This window comes from Oncorhynchus masou, chromosome 29 (genome assembly GCF_036934945.1).
Source record: "Oncorhynchus masou masou isolate Uvic2021 chromosome 29, UVic_Omas_1.1, whole genome shotgun sequence".
NCBI lineage: Eukaryota > Metazoa > Chordata > Actinopteri > Salmoniformes > Salmonidae > Oncorhynchus > Oncorhynchus masou.
In genome coordinates this window covers 38,460,135-38,476,435 of record NC_088240.1, presented here as the reverse complement: position 1 = coordinate 38,476,435, position 16,301 = coordinate 38,460,135, and the positions used below count along the sequence as shown (strand labels likewise).

The following is a 16,301-nucleotide window of genomic DNA, read 5'->3' as shown; positions in this document are numbered from 1 at the left end:
AGCCAACAGTCTTTGCATTTGACATTTTTGGGGTCACATTTATTATGCTGCACATTTGCCTAGGTGTATACTTTCCTTAAGTGAATATTCAGATTCCTGAGAATCCCAACCCCAAGAGTGGAATCGTCCCAGGAAGCTGCAGCTTTGAGGAGATGCTGTCTGCCGTGGCTGACTTCAAAGCCCCTGTGTTTGAACCTGGGGGTTCCATGCAGCAGGGCATGTACTCACCTAAAGGTAAGTTGTCCATTTTTATCTCATGGCCTGGTGTGAATTCACTAGCTACATAATGGAAGCAAATAGGAACTTAACAGGGAGGGACCTCCCGGAGTTTGTCCAATGAACTCGTTGTCCTTTTCTTTTTTTTTTCTTTTTGCAAAACATTTTATTTACTATGGTGCAAAAGTTTTGCTATGGTGTGTGACTAATGCTGTCCAAACGCTTTGTTGGATCATCACCAAGCGTATTGCTTTCCATTTGAACATAATCACAGGCGCTTTTTCACCAGTCTGCCTTGAGAGGGCACTCATGCACCACAGTTGACTATAGTTCTACCCGTGCAGAACTAGTAACTTGCACAATTCACAAGACTAAATCAAAACGAGGTCCGTCTGAAAGTCTTTGTTATTGTGATGCCCTTCAGGCAGTAACATCTATACGCTTTGTCTCCCCTGTTACCAAATATAGGGCATTGCCTGCAGAGACCTGTGCATTTTTTAAGTCAATGGCTCTTATAAAGAATTGTGCGTTTTATGCTATCAGGATTTGTCTCATTACGTGTCCTATCTTAATATCAGCCATGTGACTTTGTTGTCGTTTGAGCCATTTTGGCTCAATGTCCAGTTTTTTTAAATGGGTATTTTTTAATGGAGACCTCACCTATACGATCTGTTTTATGCGGCCATTTTCTGCTGATATGATTCTTCTGTTGGCTGGTAACAATCAGAACAGCGTTTAGTTTTGTCATTGGAGGCATCAGATTGTCTTTGCAACTCCACAGCTTAACACCACTTTCTCATAGCTCAGTAGAAAAAAAAAAGAATGAATTTTATGTCGCTATTTTATTTAAAAAAATAACATTTTTTTTTAAGCAGGTGTTCCTAAAGGATTTCTTTCTGTTTTCTAGAGGAGGTGTGGGAGAAGGAGTTTGACCCCATCATGGTGGTTCTCAGAACAGTCTACCGTCGTGATGTCCAGTCAGCAATGGACAGATACTCAGCATTGTAAGTTAATGGTCACTAAGCTCATCGCCTCCACCTGGAAGTGAATGGTTTATTTAATTTTTTTCAAGGCATGTGAGTAGTTAGGGTTTGACTGGTTATTTATGAATACAAATGTATTTTAACAGTACATTTAGTGTCTTTTTATATAGTTCTGGTTCGTTCAGTTCCACAGTTGGGATGGTAATGTTTCAACAGCCATGCCAAACTGAGTGGGTGGATGTCATGCCCTGCTGAATGTTAGAGGGTCGCTGTTCCCATCTGGCCTTGAAGAGAGTGGTCAGGCGAACAGTGAAGAGGGGGTTTAGGTCAACAATGAAGAGGGTTTAGGCAAACAATTTAGAGTGGTTAGACCAACATAGGGAGGGGGTTTAGGCCAACATAGTGAAGGGAGGAAAGATGGTGGTTTAGGCAAACAATGAAGAGTGGTTAGACCCACATGGTGAAGGGAGGAAAGATGGTGGTTAGACCACATGGTGAAGGGAGGAAAGATGGTGGTTAGGCCAACATGGTGAAGGGAGGAAAGATGGTGGTTGGGCCAACATGGTGAAGGGAGGAAAAATGGTGGTTAGGCCAACATAATGAAAAGTGGGTTTAGGCCAACATAGTGATGGGGTTGGTTCCAATTAGTTCTCTGTCGAGTAAAATCAATATTTCAAGGCAAACTGTAATAGAATTGAGGAAATCCTTCCCCTGTTAGATTTAGGTTGGATGTCTCCGAAGACAAATGTGATGGTTGGGGTGAAGGAGATAGTGTTAGGTTAATTTCCTGAAGATCTCTTTTTAAGATGTGAACTAACTGAATGTACGGAAGTGTCCTCCTGGCAGCATTTCTTCATTTGAAATGGCACTTTAAGGGCAAGCAAAGCATACATGGGTAATGGATTTAAGGGCTTTTGTTCCTCTAGGATTTCTTCAAAACCAAATGTAGGCTATAGTGAACAAAGGCAATTTAGATATCCAAGCAATTCTATCAATGTTGAACAAGAAATACCTGGTTTTCATTTCTGTTTTGTTATTTTTCGATTATCATTTCATCACGTTGAAAGAAACTATTCTGGTATGGAATGTAGTACACCTGATGTCATGACCACTCGATAGCTTATTTCCCTCTTCAGGCATATTGAAGTTGCTATTTCCCCAACTCAGTCTGTGACATCAGGCTTATGTTACTGGTTCACACTGTTTGAATATGATGGATTGCCTGTCAGCCAGGCAACATTTTATATAACCACAATCCTGTCATGGCTAATACTGTGACACTTTCACCCGATTGGCTGTTCCATTGCGTAGACTGAAAGATTTTGTGTGGTAAATTTCTCTAGAGGATTTAGTGTCACATTATTACCTATGCATTTGTGATGTTGAATGGATATCCTATTGAATGTGATTTTCAATTGACTGTATTACTGCATGGAATTGACCTGATTTTTTTTTTGTTGTTGTTGTACCCAGCTTGAAACAGTCTGGGATGCACACGACAGGGAATCCATGGCCACCGTACAAAGAGAGGACTCCTCTGCACCCATGTTACAAAGGCCTGGACAGGCTGTTGCACTGCAAGACTCTTCACATTGTCATCTTCACTCTGCTTTACAAGGTGACCCTTCCAACTGCTCTCTTCATTCATATTACTCATGGCTTATTTTGTCATGCAAAAAAAACACCTGTCATTCAAAATGTAATTGTTTGATATAACTGATGGTGAGATTGCACTATGATTTGAATTTGGCAGAACTATGTTTTGTGTTAGATCTGGCTGGATCACTCCAACATGTCTGAGCATGTTCTGTGCATGGTGCTCTACCTGATTGAGCTGGGCTTGGACAACCAGGTTCAAGAGGACAAGGAGGATGAGGTAAGATGTATACTGGCTTGATCACTATCTGACCTTTAGCCACTTGAAGACAACATTTAAAAAAATACATTGTTGGTAGCATGTCGTGAGTTTAGGTTCTATCTGCATTTTTGTCAAAGTTGTGCTATTGACATAGCCTCGTTCTGGGCACTGATCTACCTATATGGTACTCTAAATACCCCAATTCATGGTAAGTTCAAAAGACTATTAGATAAAAAATAGTTCACACTGTTTTTAAAACTAATGAAGGTTCAGAACTTTAAAACCAATTATCTCAATCATTTATTTTGCAGATAGTCTCCTTTTTATAGTCCCAAGCTCTCAACGTGTTAGTTAGTCCCTTAATAAAACTTAAACTATCAAGGTGTTCTTCACATTTAATCTGTCTCATGTACTGTGACTAGGAGCCTTGCATTGAGGAGCACTGCCATGACAGCTGGTTCCCAGGCACCAACCTCCTGTCCAACCTGCACCATGTCATCAACTACGTGAGGGTGAGGGTGCCTGAGACTGCCCCTGAGGTGAAGAGGGAGAAAGATCCCCCTCCCAGCACCAGCGCTGAGGCATCCAACTTCGGTCAGGTCAGATAAACCTCTGTCTCTACCCTGCCTGCACACCGGGCGGTACTGACACTACTTATGTATTCATACTACATTTCATGTTCAGTGGGCTCAGAATTGCTTGCCTCCGGGTAGATAAGGTATATTGTTCGTTCAATGCGTTTGGTATATTGGTTATTTTTGTATTATGTAGCCTGTCATATCCTCTTCCTGATGTGGAGAGGTTGCTCTTTGGCGGGTCATGTTTGAGAAGCATTTTACGTATGTTGGTTTGCCGTACTTTTGCTTCACAGAATTCCAGGCGTCTGACAGGGAATTGGAGAGAGGTAGCTGTTTGCATTGGAGTGTTTGTTTGGTCATATTAAGAAGAGGAAGACCTGGTTGATTTCCTCAGAGCCTTGGAGTGTGTTCTGTTCTGACCGTTGTGTGAAAAACCTCATGTCTACGTTATGCTCTCCTCTGTTATATTTGTGTGTCTTATGATTTTTAGTCATTGAGGTTGCACTCTGCCTTGGTTTGTTTTAGTGCTCTGATGGGGTTTCCCTTTTGACTGCTGAAACTACACTGAACAAAAATATAAATGCAACGTGTAAAGTGTTGGTCCCATGTTTCATGAGCTGAAATAAAAGATCCTACAAATGTTCCATACGCACAAAGCTAATTTCTCTCAAATGCTGTTCCCTTGCCCAATCATGTGAAATCCATAGATTGGGGCCTAATGAATTTATTTCAACTGACTGATTTCCTTACATGAACTGTAACTCAGCAAAATCCATTTTTATATTTTTGTTCAGTATCATGTGAGTCTGGGGAAATGCTCTTTAACTGCACGTGACTTTGATTGGTGGCGCTCCGACAGGGCTGTATGATGTAGGTTTATTTAACTGTGCTCCGGTCCTTTGTCTGGGTTAATCACAAGCGTTAAAAAAAATAAAATAATTTTAAAGTTAGGGGGTTGAATTTTCTCTAAGCATATGAACTAGCACTCTGAGCTTCTCTTGAAAGGTCAGCTGAGTTTTTATTTTATAAGGGTGTTTAATGTGACTTTATGTTTGCTGTGCAGTGTTGGGCAAGTTACTTTCTAAATGTAATCCGTTACTAGTTGTCAAATTGTAATCAGTAACATAACTTTTGGATTGTTTTACCCAAACTCTAATCTGATTACTTCCCGTTAAAGGTTAACTGCCCCTTAGGCCGTTTAAAACCAACAAAGTTGGTTCTATGTGGAATTGAAGGAATTCTCCGTAGAACTCCAAGACCAGATTGTGTCGAGGCACAGATCTGGGGAAGGGTATCAAAAAATGTTTGCAGTATTGAAGGTCCCCATGAACAGTGGCCTCCATTCTTAAATGGAAGAAGTTTGGAACCACCAAGACTCTAAAGCTGGCCGCCTGGCCAAACTGAGCAATCGGGGGAGAAGGGTCTTGGTCAGGGAGGTGACCATCAACCCGACGGTCACTCTGACAGAGCTCCAGAGTTCCTCTGTGGAGACGGTTGTCCATCTGGAAGGTTCTTCCATCTCTGCAGCACTCCACCAGATGGAGTGGCCAGATGGAAGGCACTCCTCAGAAGGCAAATGACAGCATGCTTGGAGTTTGCCAAACGGCACCTAAAGCACTCTCGGACCATGAGAAATAAGATTCTGAGGTCTGATGAAACCAAGATTGAACTCTGGCAGCATCATGCTGTGGTGGTGTGTTCAGGGACTGGGGGACTAGTCAGGATTGAGGGGAAGATCCTTGATGAAAACGTGCTCAGGACCTCAGACTTGGGTGAAGGTTCACCTTCGCAACACGACAACAACCAGTCCAGAACCCGGACTTAAACCTGATGGAACATCTCTGGAGAGACTTGAAAATAGCTCTCTCGGACAGAGCTTGAGAGGATCTGCAGAGAATAATGGGAGAAACTCCCCAAATACAGGTGTGCCAAGCTTGTAGTGTCATACCAAAGAAGACTAGGGTGTAATTGCTGCCAAAAGTGCTTCAACAAAATACTGAGTACGGGTTCTGAATACTTGGGTGCTATTTCAGTTTTATTTTAATACATTTGCTAAAATTCCTAAACCTGTTTTTGCTTTGTCATTATGGGGAAGTGTGTTTCTTTTAATAATAATAAAATATATATTATATAATTTATATTTATTTATTTATTTATTTATTAGTTCAAAAAAATAAAGGGACCACTTAAACAACACAATGTAACTCCAAGTCCATCACACTTCTGTGAAATCAAACTGTCCACTTCGGAAGCAACACGGATTGGCAACCTTCTTGCCACAGCTCACATTGGTGTGCCTTCCTGGATGAGCTGCACTACCTGAGCCACTTGTGTGGGTTGTAGACTCCGTCTCATGCTAACACGAGTGAAAGCACCGCCAGCATTCAAAAGTGACCAAAACATCAGCCAGGAAGCATAGAAACTGAGAAGGGGTCTGTGGTCACCACCTGCAGAACCACTCCTTTATTGGGGGTGTCTTGCTAATTGCCTATAATTTCCACCTGTTGTCTATTCCATTTGCACAACAGCATGTGAAATGTATTGTCAATCAGTGTTGCTTCCTAAGTGGACAGTTTGATTTCACAGAAGTGTGATTGACTTGGAGTTACATTGTGTTGTTTAAGTGGTCCCTTGTATTTTTTATTTTTTAAATGTATTTTCTTCTTTTTTTTAGAATAAGGCTGTAACGTAACAATGTGGAAAATTCAAGGAATCTGAATACTTTATGTACAGTACCAGTCAAACATTTTAGAACACCTACTCATTCAAGGGTTTTCTTTATTTGTACTTGTTTCTACATTGTAGAATACTAGTGAAGACCTCAACTATGAAATAACACATGGAATCATCTAGGAACCAAAAAAAGTGTTAAACATATCAAAATATATTTTATTGTAGAGTCTCAAAAGTAGCCACCCTTTGCCTTGACAGCTTTGCGCACACTCTGCATTCTCTCAACCAGCTTCACCTGGAATGCTTTTCCAACAGTCTTGAAGGACTTCACACATGTTCAGCACTTGTTGGCTGCTTTTCCTTCACCATCTCAATTGGGTTGAGGTCGGGTGATTTATGTAGGGCAGGTCATCTGATGCATCACTCCATCACTCTCCTTGTTGGTCATATAGCCCTTTCACAGCCTGGAGGTGTGTTGGGTCATTGTACTGTTGGAAAACAAATGATAGTCCCGCTATGTGCAAACGAGATGGGATGGCGTATCGCTGCAGAATGCTGTGGTGTCCATGCTGGTTAAGTGTGCCTTGAATTCTAAATAATCACTGGCATCAGCAAAGCACCATCACACCCACCTCCATGCTTCACGGTGTGAACCACACATGCGGTGATCACCTGTTCACCGACTCTGCGTCTCACAAAGACAGGGGTTGGAAACAAAAATCAAAAATTTGGACACATCAGACCAAAGGACAGATTTCCACCGGTCTGATGTCCATTGCTTGTGTTTCTTGGCCCAAGCAAGTCTCTCTTTATTTGTGTCCTTGGTGACCATGAAGGCCTAATTCATGCAGTCTCCTCTGAACAGTTGATGTCTGTTATTTGAAATCTGTGAAGCATTTATTTGGCCTGCAATTTCTGTGGCTGTTAGCCCCAATGAACTTATCCTTTGTAGCAGAGGTAACTCTTGGTCTTCCTGTGGCGGTCCTCATGAGAGCCAGTTTCATCATGGCGCTTGATGGTTTTTGCGACTGCACTTGAAGGAACTTTAAAAGTTCTTGAAATTTTCCACATTTACTGACCTTCACGTCTTAAAATAATGGACTGTCAATTCTCTTTGCTTATTTGAGCTGTTCTTGCCATAATATGGACTTAGCTTTATTTGGTATCTTGTCACAATACAACTGATTGGCTCAAATGCATTAAGAAGGAAAGAAATTCCACAAATGTACCTTTTTTTTAAACAAGGCACACCTGTTAATTGAAATGCAATCCTCATGAAGCTGGTTGGGAGAATGCCAAGTGTTGAAAGCTGTCATCAAGGCAAAGGGTGGCTGCTTTGACGAATCTCAGATATGAAATAGATTTTGATTTGTGTGACACTTTAAAAAATATATTTTTTGTTTACTACATGATTCCATATGTGATGTCTTTACTATTATTCTACAATGTAGAAAATAGTAAAGCAATTTACATTAAATGTTTAATTAGTGTCAACTTTTGTGTTGTAATTAAATAATTGGCCATCTTAAAACAATTCCATATCATCTTAGCACCCCCCTCCCCCAACATCTTATTAAAATAATTTGACAGTGTGTAGCACAATACCACAGACTTTAGAAGGGAGGAACTACCTTATTCCATAGGCTGGGATCCACATTGCAGCTGTTGCAAGTGCTCATTTTTCACTGGCTGTACGCTGGTCACAAACATCATGCGTGATAGGCAGCTTAAACTTCTTCAATTCAATCATTATTGGGTTAAAATATGCTCATACATTTTATATACAGCCATCCACAATCCGTAAGGTGCAAAATTAGAAAGCAGCAGTGTGATTCACATAATTTCGCTATGTACATGTCAATAATAAGTGATATCTGTATCACCAGTAGGCTATACCACTGCTGTCGTCCTTATCTCCAATCGGTTATTCAACTTGGATGTATAATCTTAGTTGCACCATAGGTTTTCCAATCTTGGACTTTTGCCTTCAAAAGCCTATTCCTGTTCTTTTCCTGTGATCCATCAAAATGCATTTGGTGTGTCGTCATAGTGGTCGCTGACTTGTGGTCACTTGCTCAGGCAGGAAACAAACTTAACTTTAAAAAAATAAATATAAACATTCTTTCTGAATTCGAAAGTAATGCTAGAACTAATCTATTTCTTCAAAAGTATCTAATCCGATTAGAGTATTTCTGCTGGTTATGTAACGGCTTACATCATCTGCATGTATTTAGTGAGTGCCATTTATTTGAACTGCAGGTTTGGGAAAGTGTGTGTCAGAGATCTCGTGTTTTTCTGCTGTTGTAGAACGTCCGGGAGGCGCAGGTGTTCAGCCTGGTGGCAGAGCGCAGGAGGAAGTTCCAGGAGATCATCAACCGCAGCAGCACCGAGGCCAGCCAGGTGGTGAGGCCCAAGAGCAGCTCTACACGCTGGGTCCCGCCCGGCACGCCTCCCCAGCTGGTCACAGAGATCCTGGAGATCCGCGAGAGCATGCTCTCCCTGCTCATCAAGCTGCACCAGAAGCTGTCGGCCAAGCAGAACTCTCTGTCGGCCACTTGGCTGGAGGATATGGAAACCAACAACCACGCCCACGGGGATGGCATCACCGCCATCGAGCGCATCCTGACCAAGGCGGCCACGCGCAGCCGCCAGAGCAAGCGCAGCATCCAGGAGATCTGTGGGAAGGTCTCTCCTCCCGTCGCTCCCAAGAAGAACAGCCCCACTGACAAGAAGACCATGGACAAGGACGAGAGGTTTGTTACAGGCTCCTGTCCTGTTTGCAAAACCATGAACACCAACTTATCTGTACCACTTTTAAATTAATACAATTTTAAAAGGTTATTAGCCTTTTGAAATGAGACCATCTTTTGAAGTTATTCAAAGGGCTTCTGCAGAGGGAATTTGTGTTCTGTAAATCCCCCTTCACCCCACTGTGGAGTCTGTTTTGAAATGAAGATGAAGCCGGATTTGGCAGTTCCGCTCACATTCACCGGCCACAACATCCTTATTCTATTCCCACCCCTAAAGATGATGGAATGAGCTATAAGCACTCCATGATGACCTATTTTTGGGTTGACTAGACCTGCAGACAAAGACAAAGGTAGCATCTCTCGCTCGCGGTGGTGCCAGGGCGACTGTGGGCCAGCCAATGGCAGAGGAAAGCGGAAAGGGATGCCGCACATTTCTCAGGCGGGCCGTCTGTGCCCCTGAAGCTGTCAGTGGGAATTACTGAGCTGTGGCACTCCTGTCACCATTTGTTTATGTCCTCTTATTAGGGGTCTCTATTTACATTCAACCCTGCTCTCTGGAAGTCTGCACAGACGCTACAGTCAGGGAAATAATCCCCTTGCCAGCCCTGCACCCAGTCACATACTGTAACCTCATTCCAATCAGACTCTTACTTTGTATGTATTGTGTCCAAATGCTGCAAAGTTCATCTTACACTTTTTACCACGTGTGTTCAACATTTACCCTACGAGGTCCGGAGCCTGCTTGTTTTCTTTTCTACCTGATAACTAATTACACCTGTCAGGTGTCCCAGGTTTAAATCAGTCCCTGATTTTTTTTTTTTTTACCGGGGAACAATGGAAAAGGGTAGTGGAACTGGCTTTGAGGTTCCAGAGTTGAGTTTGAGGGCTTTATAGTATCCCTTTGTGGTAGCGTCTGAGGGGGAAAATGAGCATCTGTGACGGTCAGACAGTCACTCTGGAAATGAGAATGCACTGGTGGGTGAGTAGTGGTGATTTAATGGCTAGTCATTGAGAGAAGGGCTTTCAGTGTTATATAAAACCAAGCGTTTCCACTTACCCACAGAAGCTGTTGCTATAGAGATGGGTTAACCCCTTCAGTGTGTAGAGAATAGGCATTACTCCTGCATCAAAATAATGGAAGTCTGGGCCATATGCCTCGGCACTCTATTTTAAGTACATTTTGATTTGAATAGCGCGATAGGATGTTTATTTGTTTTTGTGTGGTGGTTTCAGACTTTCCACGCTATGCAACACTTTGACAGTTACATAAAATTGTTTGACTGATGTATCATGATGACAATTTTCTATGTAGTCTTCTATGCTAAGTTGAGTTTTTACTGGTCTTTCAGGCGTCAGAGGGCTCGAGAGAGACAGCAAAAGCTACTGGCTGAGTTTGCCTCCAGACAGAAGAGTTTCATGGAAACGGCCATGGATGTCGGTAAGGAGTGACCCCACAGGAAAGTTGATTATTCAGAACCTTTCCAAGCTTTTAGATGTAACAAATCTGACAATATATTAGTACATGGTGTGCTATTATATTCTAGCACTTGGATACAGGGCCTGGTTCTCTATAACTTTAAAGTGGACTCCACTATTGTTGAGGACGTATTGTGCACACGTTCCATTATAGTCCTTGAAGGAAAGTAAAAACTAAAAAAAAAAAATACAGCTTTGCTTTTATTTATTTTTCAATGTGGCAAGGTGACACTGGCCACAGCCCTCAGGCCTCCCTGGTTTCCCCAGGCCTGTTAGGAGCAATGAGAGGGAAGCACTCCTCTGAGACTGGAGCCGTGCTGGTTGAGGGCACAGCGGATCAAAGCACTAATAGTGGGATGGACTCACAGGGACCACCCTGACACAGTGTGATTAGTGGATGAATAATGGTCTCTGATCAGAGGGAGCACTTAGGCAGGGCTACGGATGGGCCTCCGGCTGAGCAGGCTAGGAAGCCTTGTGTGCAGGGCTACATCCCAAATGGCACCCTTTCCCCAATATAGTGCACTACTTTCTACCAGAGTCCTATGGGTCCCGGTCAAAAGTAGTGCACTATAAACTAAATAGGGTGCCATTTGGGAATTCTCTCTAATCTCCCTCAGGCAGACTGCTGCCTGGCTGGCTGGCTACAAGTTTCACATACACAACATCCACCTCACATACCTCTACTGGCACAACTAGGGGCAGACAGAGAGATGATCATTAACTTCATTGTGTTTTTTCTAATTTTGTCAAAAGATGTAATACAACTAAATGAATTGGCTGTATGGTTTAACAATATACATGGAGAATGTGCACTGCCATTGAAGAAATCTACCACAGCTAAGACTGTGTTTTGAGTTAGTACTTTCACTATGTTTCAGATTTTTTTTTTGTAGGTGTCCGGGCTGACATTAACCCACATTTATTGAAAGGATTTAGCTTGTGTTTGTATCTTATCAGTATAAAGAATGATCTTGACCTCTCATGGGCTACATTTGTTTCACATATTAAAATCAAAGGTCCCAGATAATATAAATATTTGCACTGGAATATTTACCGGACAAATTTGTCCAACAGTAAGAGCATCTGTTCAAACATTAATCTCCCGGTGCTGCTTTTAAATAGAGTTAGCTGTACCGACAATCACGCTACAATATTGACTATAGGATTTTACGTGTGTGTGTGTAGTAGAGAGAAATAGCATAGCAACTTAGCAAGGCAGTAGTCCTGCATAGCAACACGGGTGTCCTTGTCTCCCAGCCCTTCTCCAGCTCTGTGTGTGTGCTGTGTATACTGAGGGCCTGAGGCCTGAGCTGTTCATTGACATCTAATGCAAACTGTTTATTTCCCCTGGAACACGCTGACCTCTCCTGAGATCATATTGCACCCTGAAGCAATAAATCAATTCCAACATGGGTTGACATTTCTACGCAAACTTTACTGTTCAAATTGAACACGGTCTTTAACATTTTAAAACTAATTTCACATCAGTAATTAATCTCTATTGCCATGCCAATCCCTTGGACAGAAGAAGCAGAGAGCTGAAGTGTGGTTATTGGAAGCATTGATGCTAGGCACAGTGATGTTTGTATTCCTTTCCAGTACAGTGAGTGGTGCTCTAATGCACACATTAGGTGGAGTGGTAATGTGCGTACTAATGTAGTGACAAGGTTGTCTGAAAGCCTCCTGTTCTTTTGTCAATGCCTACCCTCTTTACCCACCCTCTCTCATCCTGTATTTGGGAAAAATACATGCTTTTTCACCAAAGTGAAAATGTCAAGACCCGTGTTTGCTTCACTCTAATAGAACTAGTCATTGATTTGCTCGGAGTTAGCGTTACCCACATTACCTTCCTAAAGTTTTTTTATTTTTTTATATTTTAATTTTGCATATTGCTTGCCAATATCTTCTCTGCGCTCCAAACGTTTTATTCCAATGTGTCTTCTCGCTGTTAGTTTAATGTCAATTGATCAGAAAACCTGTTAAGAATGCACAATTTCTATCCAGCTCCAACATATTATCTAGATATGATACATGTCCAGCATTTCTGAGCAAGCTTTTGAATGTGGTATTAATCAAGTCTTTTTATTAAAGACCCAAGAGTAACCCTTTGTGCCTGTCAGAATCCCCGGATGCTGAAGCAGCTATGGACCTGGGTGCCTCGGAGGTGATGGAGTCTGAGGTCCTCTATGACTGTGTGATCTGTGGCCAGAGTGGCCCTTCCACTGAGGACCGGCCCACTGGCCTGGTGGTTCTCCTTCAGGCATCGTCAGGTACTACGGCACTGTATCCCCCCTCAGTGTGTCACACATCTGAATTAATGGCCTACACCGTTTGCCTTTTGTCTTACCACTGTCCTGATTTTGTTGTTCAATTTCAACCACCTACAAAATGAACTAGCAATACAGAGTCAAATTTAAAGGTAGTGTATTTCATTGATATGAAAATCTACTTCCCCCTTAGCACAGCCCTTGCCTGTTTTTAAAGATACACTGTTATTCATGGCAGCTTAGCACCAGCATATTGGAAAATCACATTTTAATAGGCAGGTTAGCTGTTGTTTTAATTGGCTCATTTATCATTCATGTTGATCCCTGGCCGAGTTTTCATACTGCCTTTCTATGCCGTGCTGCCGGACAGGATCATTCACTGTCATGAAAATAGACGGCATGATTGATTAGCAATTAGTTGCGGTTTGGGAACGCTCGTTGCCTCAAGATCAAAAGAACACCTTATATGATCTGCCACCTGCTATTTCATATTACGCCTCTCAAAAGACAATGTAAACACTAAGTTAATTATCTGTCAGATATTTATTGTCCTTTTCATAGATGGGAAGCCTTAATCATTTGAAGCAGAAAAAGAAAAAAATCCCAGACTGCCACTGATTTACTGAGTGGATGTTCGGGAGATTAGCTGTCATTATCAACTGACGTATCAGTCACTATCCTCTGTTCCCGATGTGGGAAGGGGAAAACATCTGCGTTTGACTACAGGCACTCCTAAAATGTGATGTGTTCTCCAAGCAATCATTGCCCTTGATTGTTTTATATAAATGTTATGGAGATCTATAAATGGGAATCTGAGAGCTCATTACTCATGCTAATACATTTATAATAAAGCTCATTGTCACTCACTGCGAGCCCCCGTGCTCTGATTTTTGTTTCAGTGCTGGGACACCGATGCAAGAGTGACGAGACGAAGAAACTGCCTACCACTGACGATGAGCACATCTACCCAGCGGACACGTGCGGGGCGGCTCACGACGTCAGACTCGCTCTCATGCAACGCTTCTTCAAAGATGTAGGTGTCTTGACTGGAAAAACCCAGTCACTTAAACACACACTCTCTCTACCTCGTACTCTTTCCTTCCTTTAAAAAAAAAAAAATGTCCTCTACTTCTCCCTTGTGTCCTTGGCTTGGATCTAGCTAGTAAAGGCTCAACCTCAACTGTAACACACAGGGAAGCGTTTTGATGTAAGCACTGCCATTTTTCTGAAGTCTTTCTCTAAGCCTGTTTTATGCACATAAAGGGTGGATTCCCATCATGCATGTTGAACCTTTTCCTCCTGAGCTGGGTTCAGGTGATTCAGCAGCCCAGCCCCCAGCCAAGTGTTCCAGCCTGCCAGTCTGTCAGCAGCTCCAGACTCCAGCAGCCAGAAAACCGAGAGAATCAGGCATGGAAGATTAAGACGACCTGACAGAGCTTCTCCTCCCTCACTCCACCTCTACCCCTCTCTAGGAGTGCTGAGGCAGTTAGTCCGCGTGACAAAGAAACACTGTAACGGTCTTCGGGTGTTAGCTGCACTGCTGTTCTGCCATTTCTTGTCTCTTTCTCCAGAAAAGGCTCCTCCTGGCTTTTTCGCACATAAAAATGCTGTAGAAATGTAGTTAAATCAACTTCTTGTATATATTTCTGTCAAAGGAGGCTGCTGAGGGGAGGACGGCTCATAATAATGTCCGGAACGACGTGTGTGGAAACCATGTGTTTGATATATTTGATACCATTCAACTCATTCCGCTCTAGCAATTACCACGAGCTCGTCCTCCCCAATTAAGGTGCCACCAACCCCCTGTGGTTTCCATTCTACCGTTATGGAACTTAAGAGACTCTTATTTGTTTTGAGCTGTTCTCTTGTCTGTTTCGCAGAGTTCCTGTCTGCAGTCGGTCTCAATAGGCTGGCAGGGGGGTGTGTATGTGCAGACCTGTGGACACACCCTGCACATAGACTGCCACAAGTCCTACATGGTGTCTCTGCGGGTAAGAGTGTCCTTATGAAAGTATGGATTAACATAAGGGTCATAACATAGGACAGTCCTACCTGCCCTGTTTCCTGTAATAATCACGCATAAAACATTTTTTTTTAAAGTTTCTATATTTGTTTTACCCAGAATGACCAGGTGCTGCAGGGCTTCTCTGTGGATAAGGGCGAGTTTACCTGCCCGCTGTGCAGACAGTTTGCCAACAGTGTGCTGCCTTGCCGCCCGGGCCGGAGCACCGAGGTGGTCAGCTGGCACATGCCCACCAACAAGAAGACCGCTGTGCTGGTGAAGGAGGTGGAGGACCTGCAGGAGCAGCTGGGGCTTTTCCCAGTAAGCACCACTGTAAGGCAGAGAGATATACACCTCTTCACCCAAGTCTATCCCCTTGACCCCGATCACTCCACCTTAACACTTCCTGACAAATGAGACTGACGCCAACAGTATTGTAGCTGTTTTGGTGTTACTCCATTTTGGCCTCAATACATATTTCACCTATCATCTCCTGCCAAACATTTGCTCTGGTTTGTTTCATGTACTCTCCCAATGATTTGCATACATGTAGGTGGCCATTATGTCAATATTACCATAGTCAACAGCATTTCAAAATGGAGATCCTGCTTCGTCACTTTGCAACCTTTCCCTTCCAGACGGAGTCCAACCTGAGTAAAGAGATGGAGTCGGTCATCAAGGACATCAAGGACACCACCCAGAGGAAGTACATGGACTATGGCAAGAACCCTGGTTCCCCTGACAACGACTTCCTCTTCATGTACTCTGTGGCCAGGTGAGGGACACGACACAGTCAAAATGTCACCACAGACTCCTCTGAGATGCTTCAAAATAATGAAACCAAAGAGAAACTCCATTTATCACAGTCATATGAAGAATTTTCCATTTCCAGCTCCATGAGACTAAGTGAAAGTGCACCTGGTAACTTATGGTGTGAGTCGTGCAGGCCAGGGAGATGAGCAATGGCCTGTGTTCCTGTTGCTAGTGACCCCTATGCGTGCTCCAATCAGACAGGGAGGTCCTCCTACTGCTCTCTGTTATGCAGCCAACTGACTCTGACTTTAAAACACTGGCTGCCTGGCCTGTCTGCTCCTCTCCTTTTGTGCTCTGAAAGCCAGCTCCCTGCCTTGCATTACAATGACTGGGCACAGAAAGAGAAGTGCAACATTTCTTCAGTTTAGCCTAGTTGTATTTCTGTTTTGTTGCTTTTATCCATTGAGCGCACTTCGCTTGAGGAGGGCCGCTTGAAAAGGCTTTTGTATCTGTAGTGTACAGTTGGAGCGTATTGAATTGTAGTCTTTGTAACTGCACCGGATATATAGATTACTTGGTGTTTTTTTTTTTAAGTTGCTCGGTAGCTGTGAAGGCGCTTTTGATTGGCTTTATTCATACCCCTGATTGTACTGCAGTGTGGTTTCTGGAGGTGTCGCTGGAAATTCCTCTAAGCAACATTGGCAGCTTTGTCAGTTGACGCTGCAGTAAAATGGTATTGACT

At 42.9% G+C, this 16,301-nt stretch overlaps 1 protein-coding gene across 2 annotated transcripts in view; it reads left to right on the top strand.

Moving 5' to 3' along the window:
* ubr3 (ubiquitin protein ligase E3 component n-recognin 3) overlaps positions 1-16,301 on the top strand; it is a 47,891-nt gene that overhangs the window by 14,271 nt on the left and 17,319 nt on the right. The window contains exons 18-29 of one of the 2 annotated variants that reach the window (XM_064944800.1): positions 93-234; positions 1,124-1,220; positions 2,673-2,817; positions 2,971-3,075; positions 3,480-3,656; positions 8,616-9,061; positions 10,408-10,496; positions 12,658-12,807; positions 13,704-13,837; positions 14,685-14,795; positions 14,927-15,139; positions 15,445-15,581. In XM_064944800.1, the coding sequence (XP_064800872.1) occupies positions 93-234; positions 1,124-1,220; positions 2,673-2,817; positions 2,971-3,075; positions 3,480-3,656; positions 8,616-9,061; positions 10,408-10,496; positions 12,658-12,807; positions 13,704-13,837; positions 14,685-14,795; positions 14,927-15,139; positions 15,445-15,581 (1,946 nt within the window). The remainder of the gene's footprint in view (positions 1-92; positions 235-1,123; positions 1,221-2,672; positions 2,818-2,970; positions 3,076-3,479; positions 3,657-8,615; positions 9,062-10,407; positions 10,497-12,657; positions 12,808-13,703; positions 13,838-14,684; positions 14,796-14,926; positions 15,140-15,444; positions 15,582-16,301) is intronic. The other variant, XM_064944801.1, reaches the window with a different exon arrangement.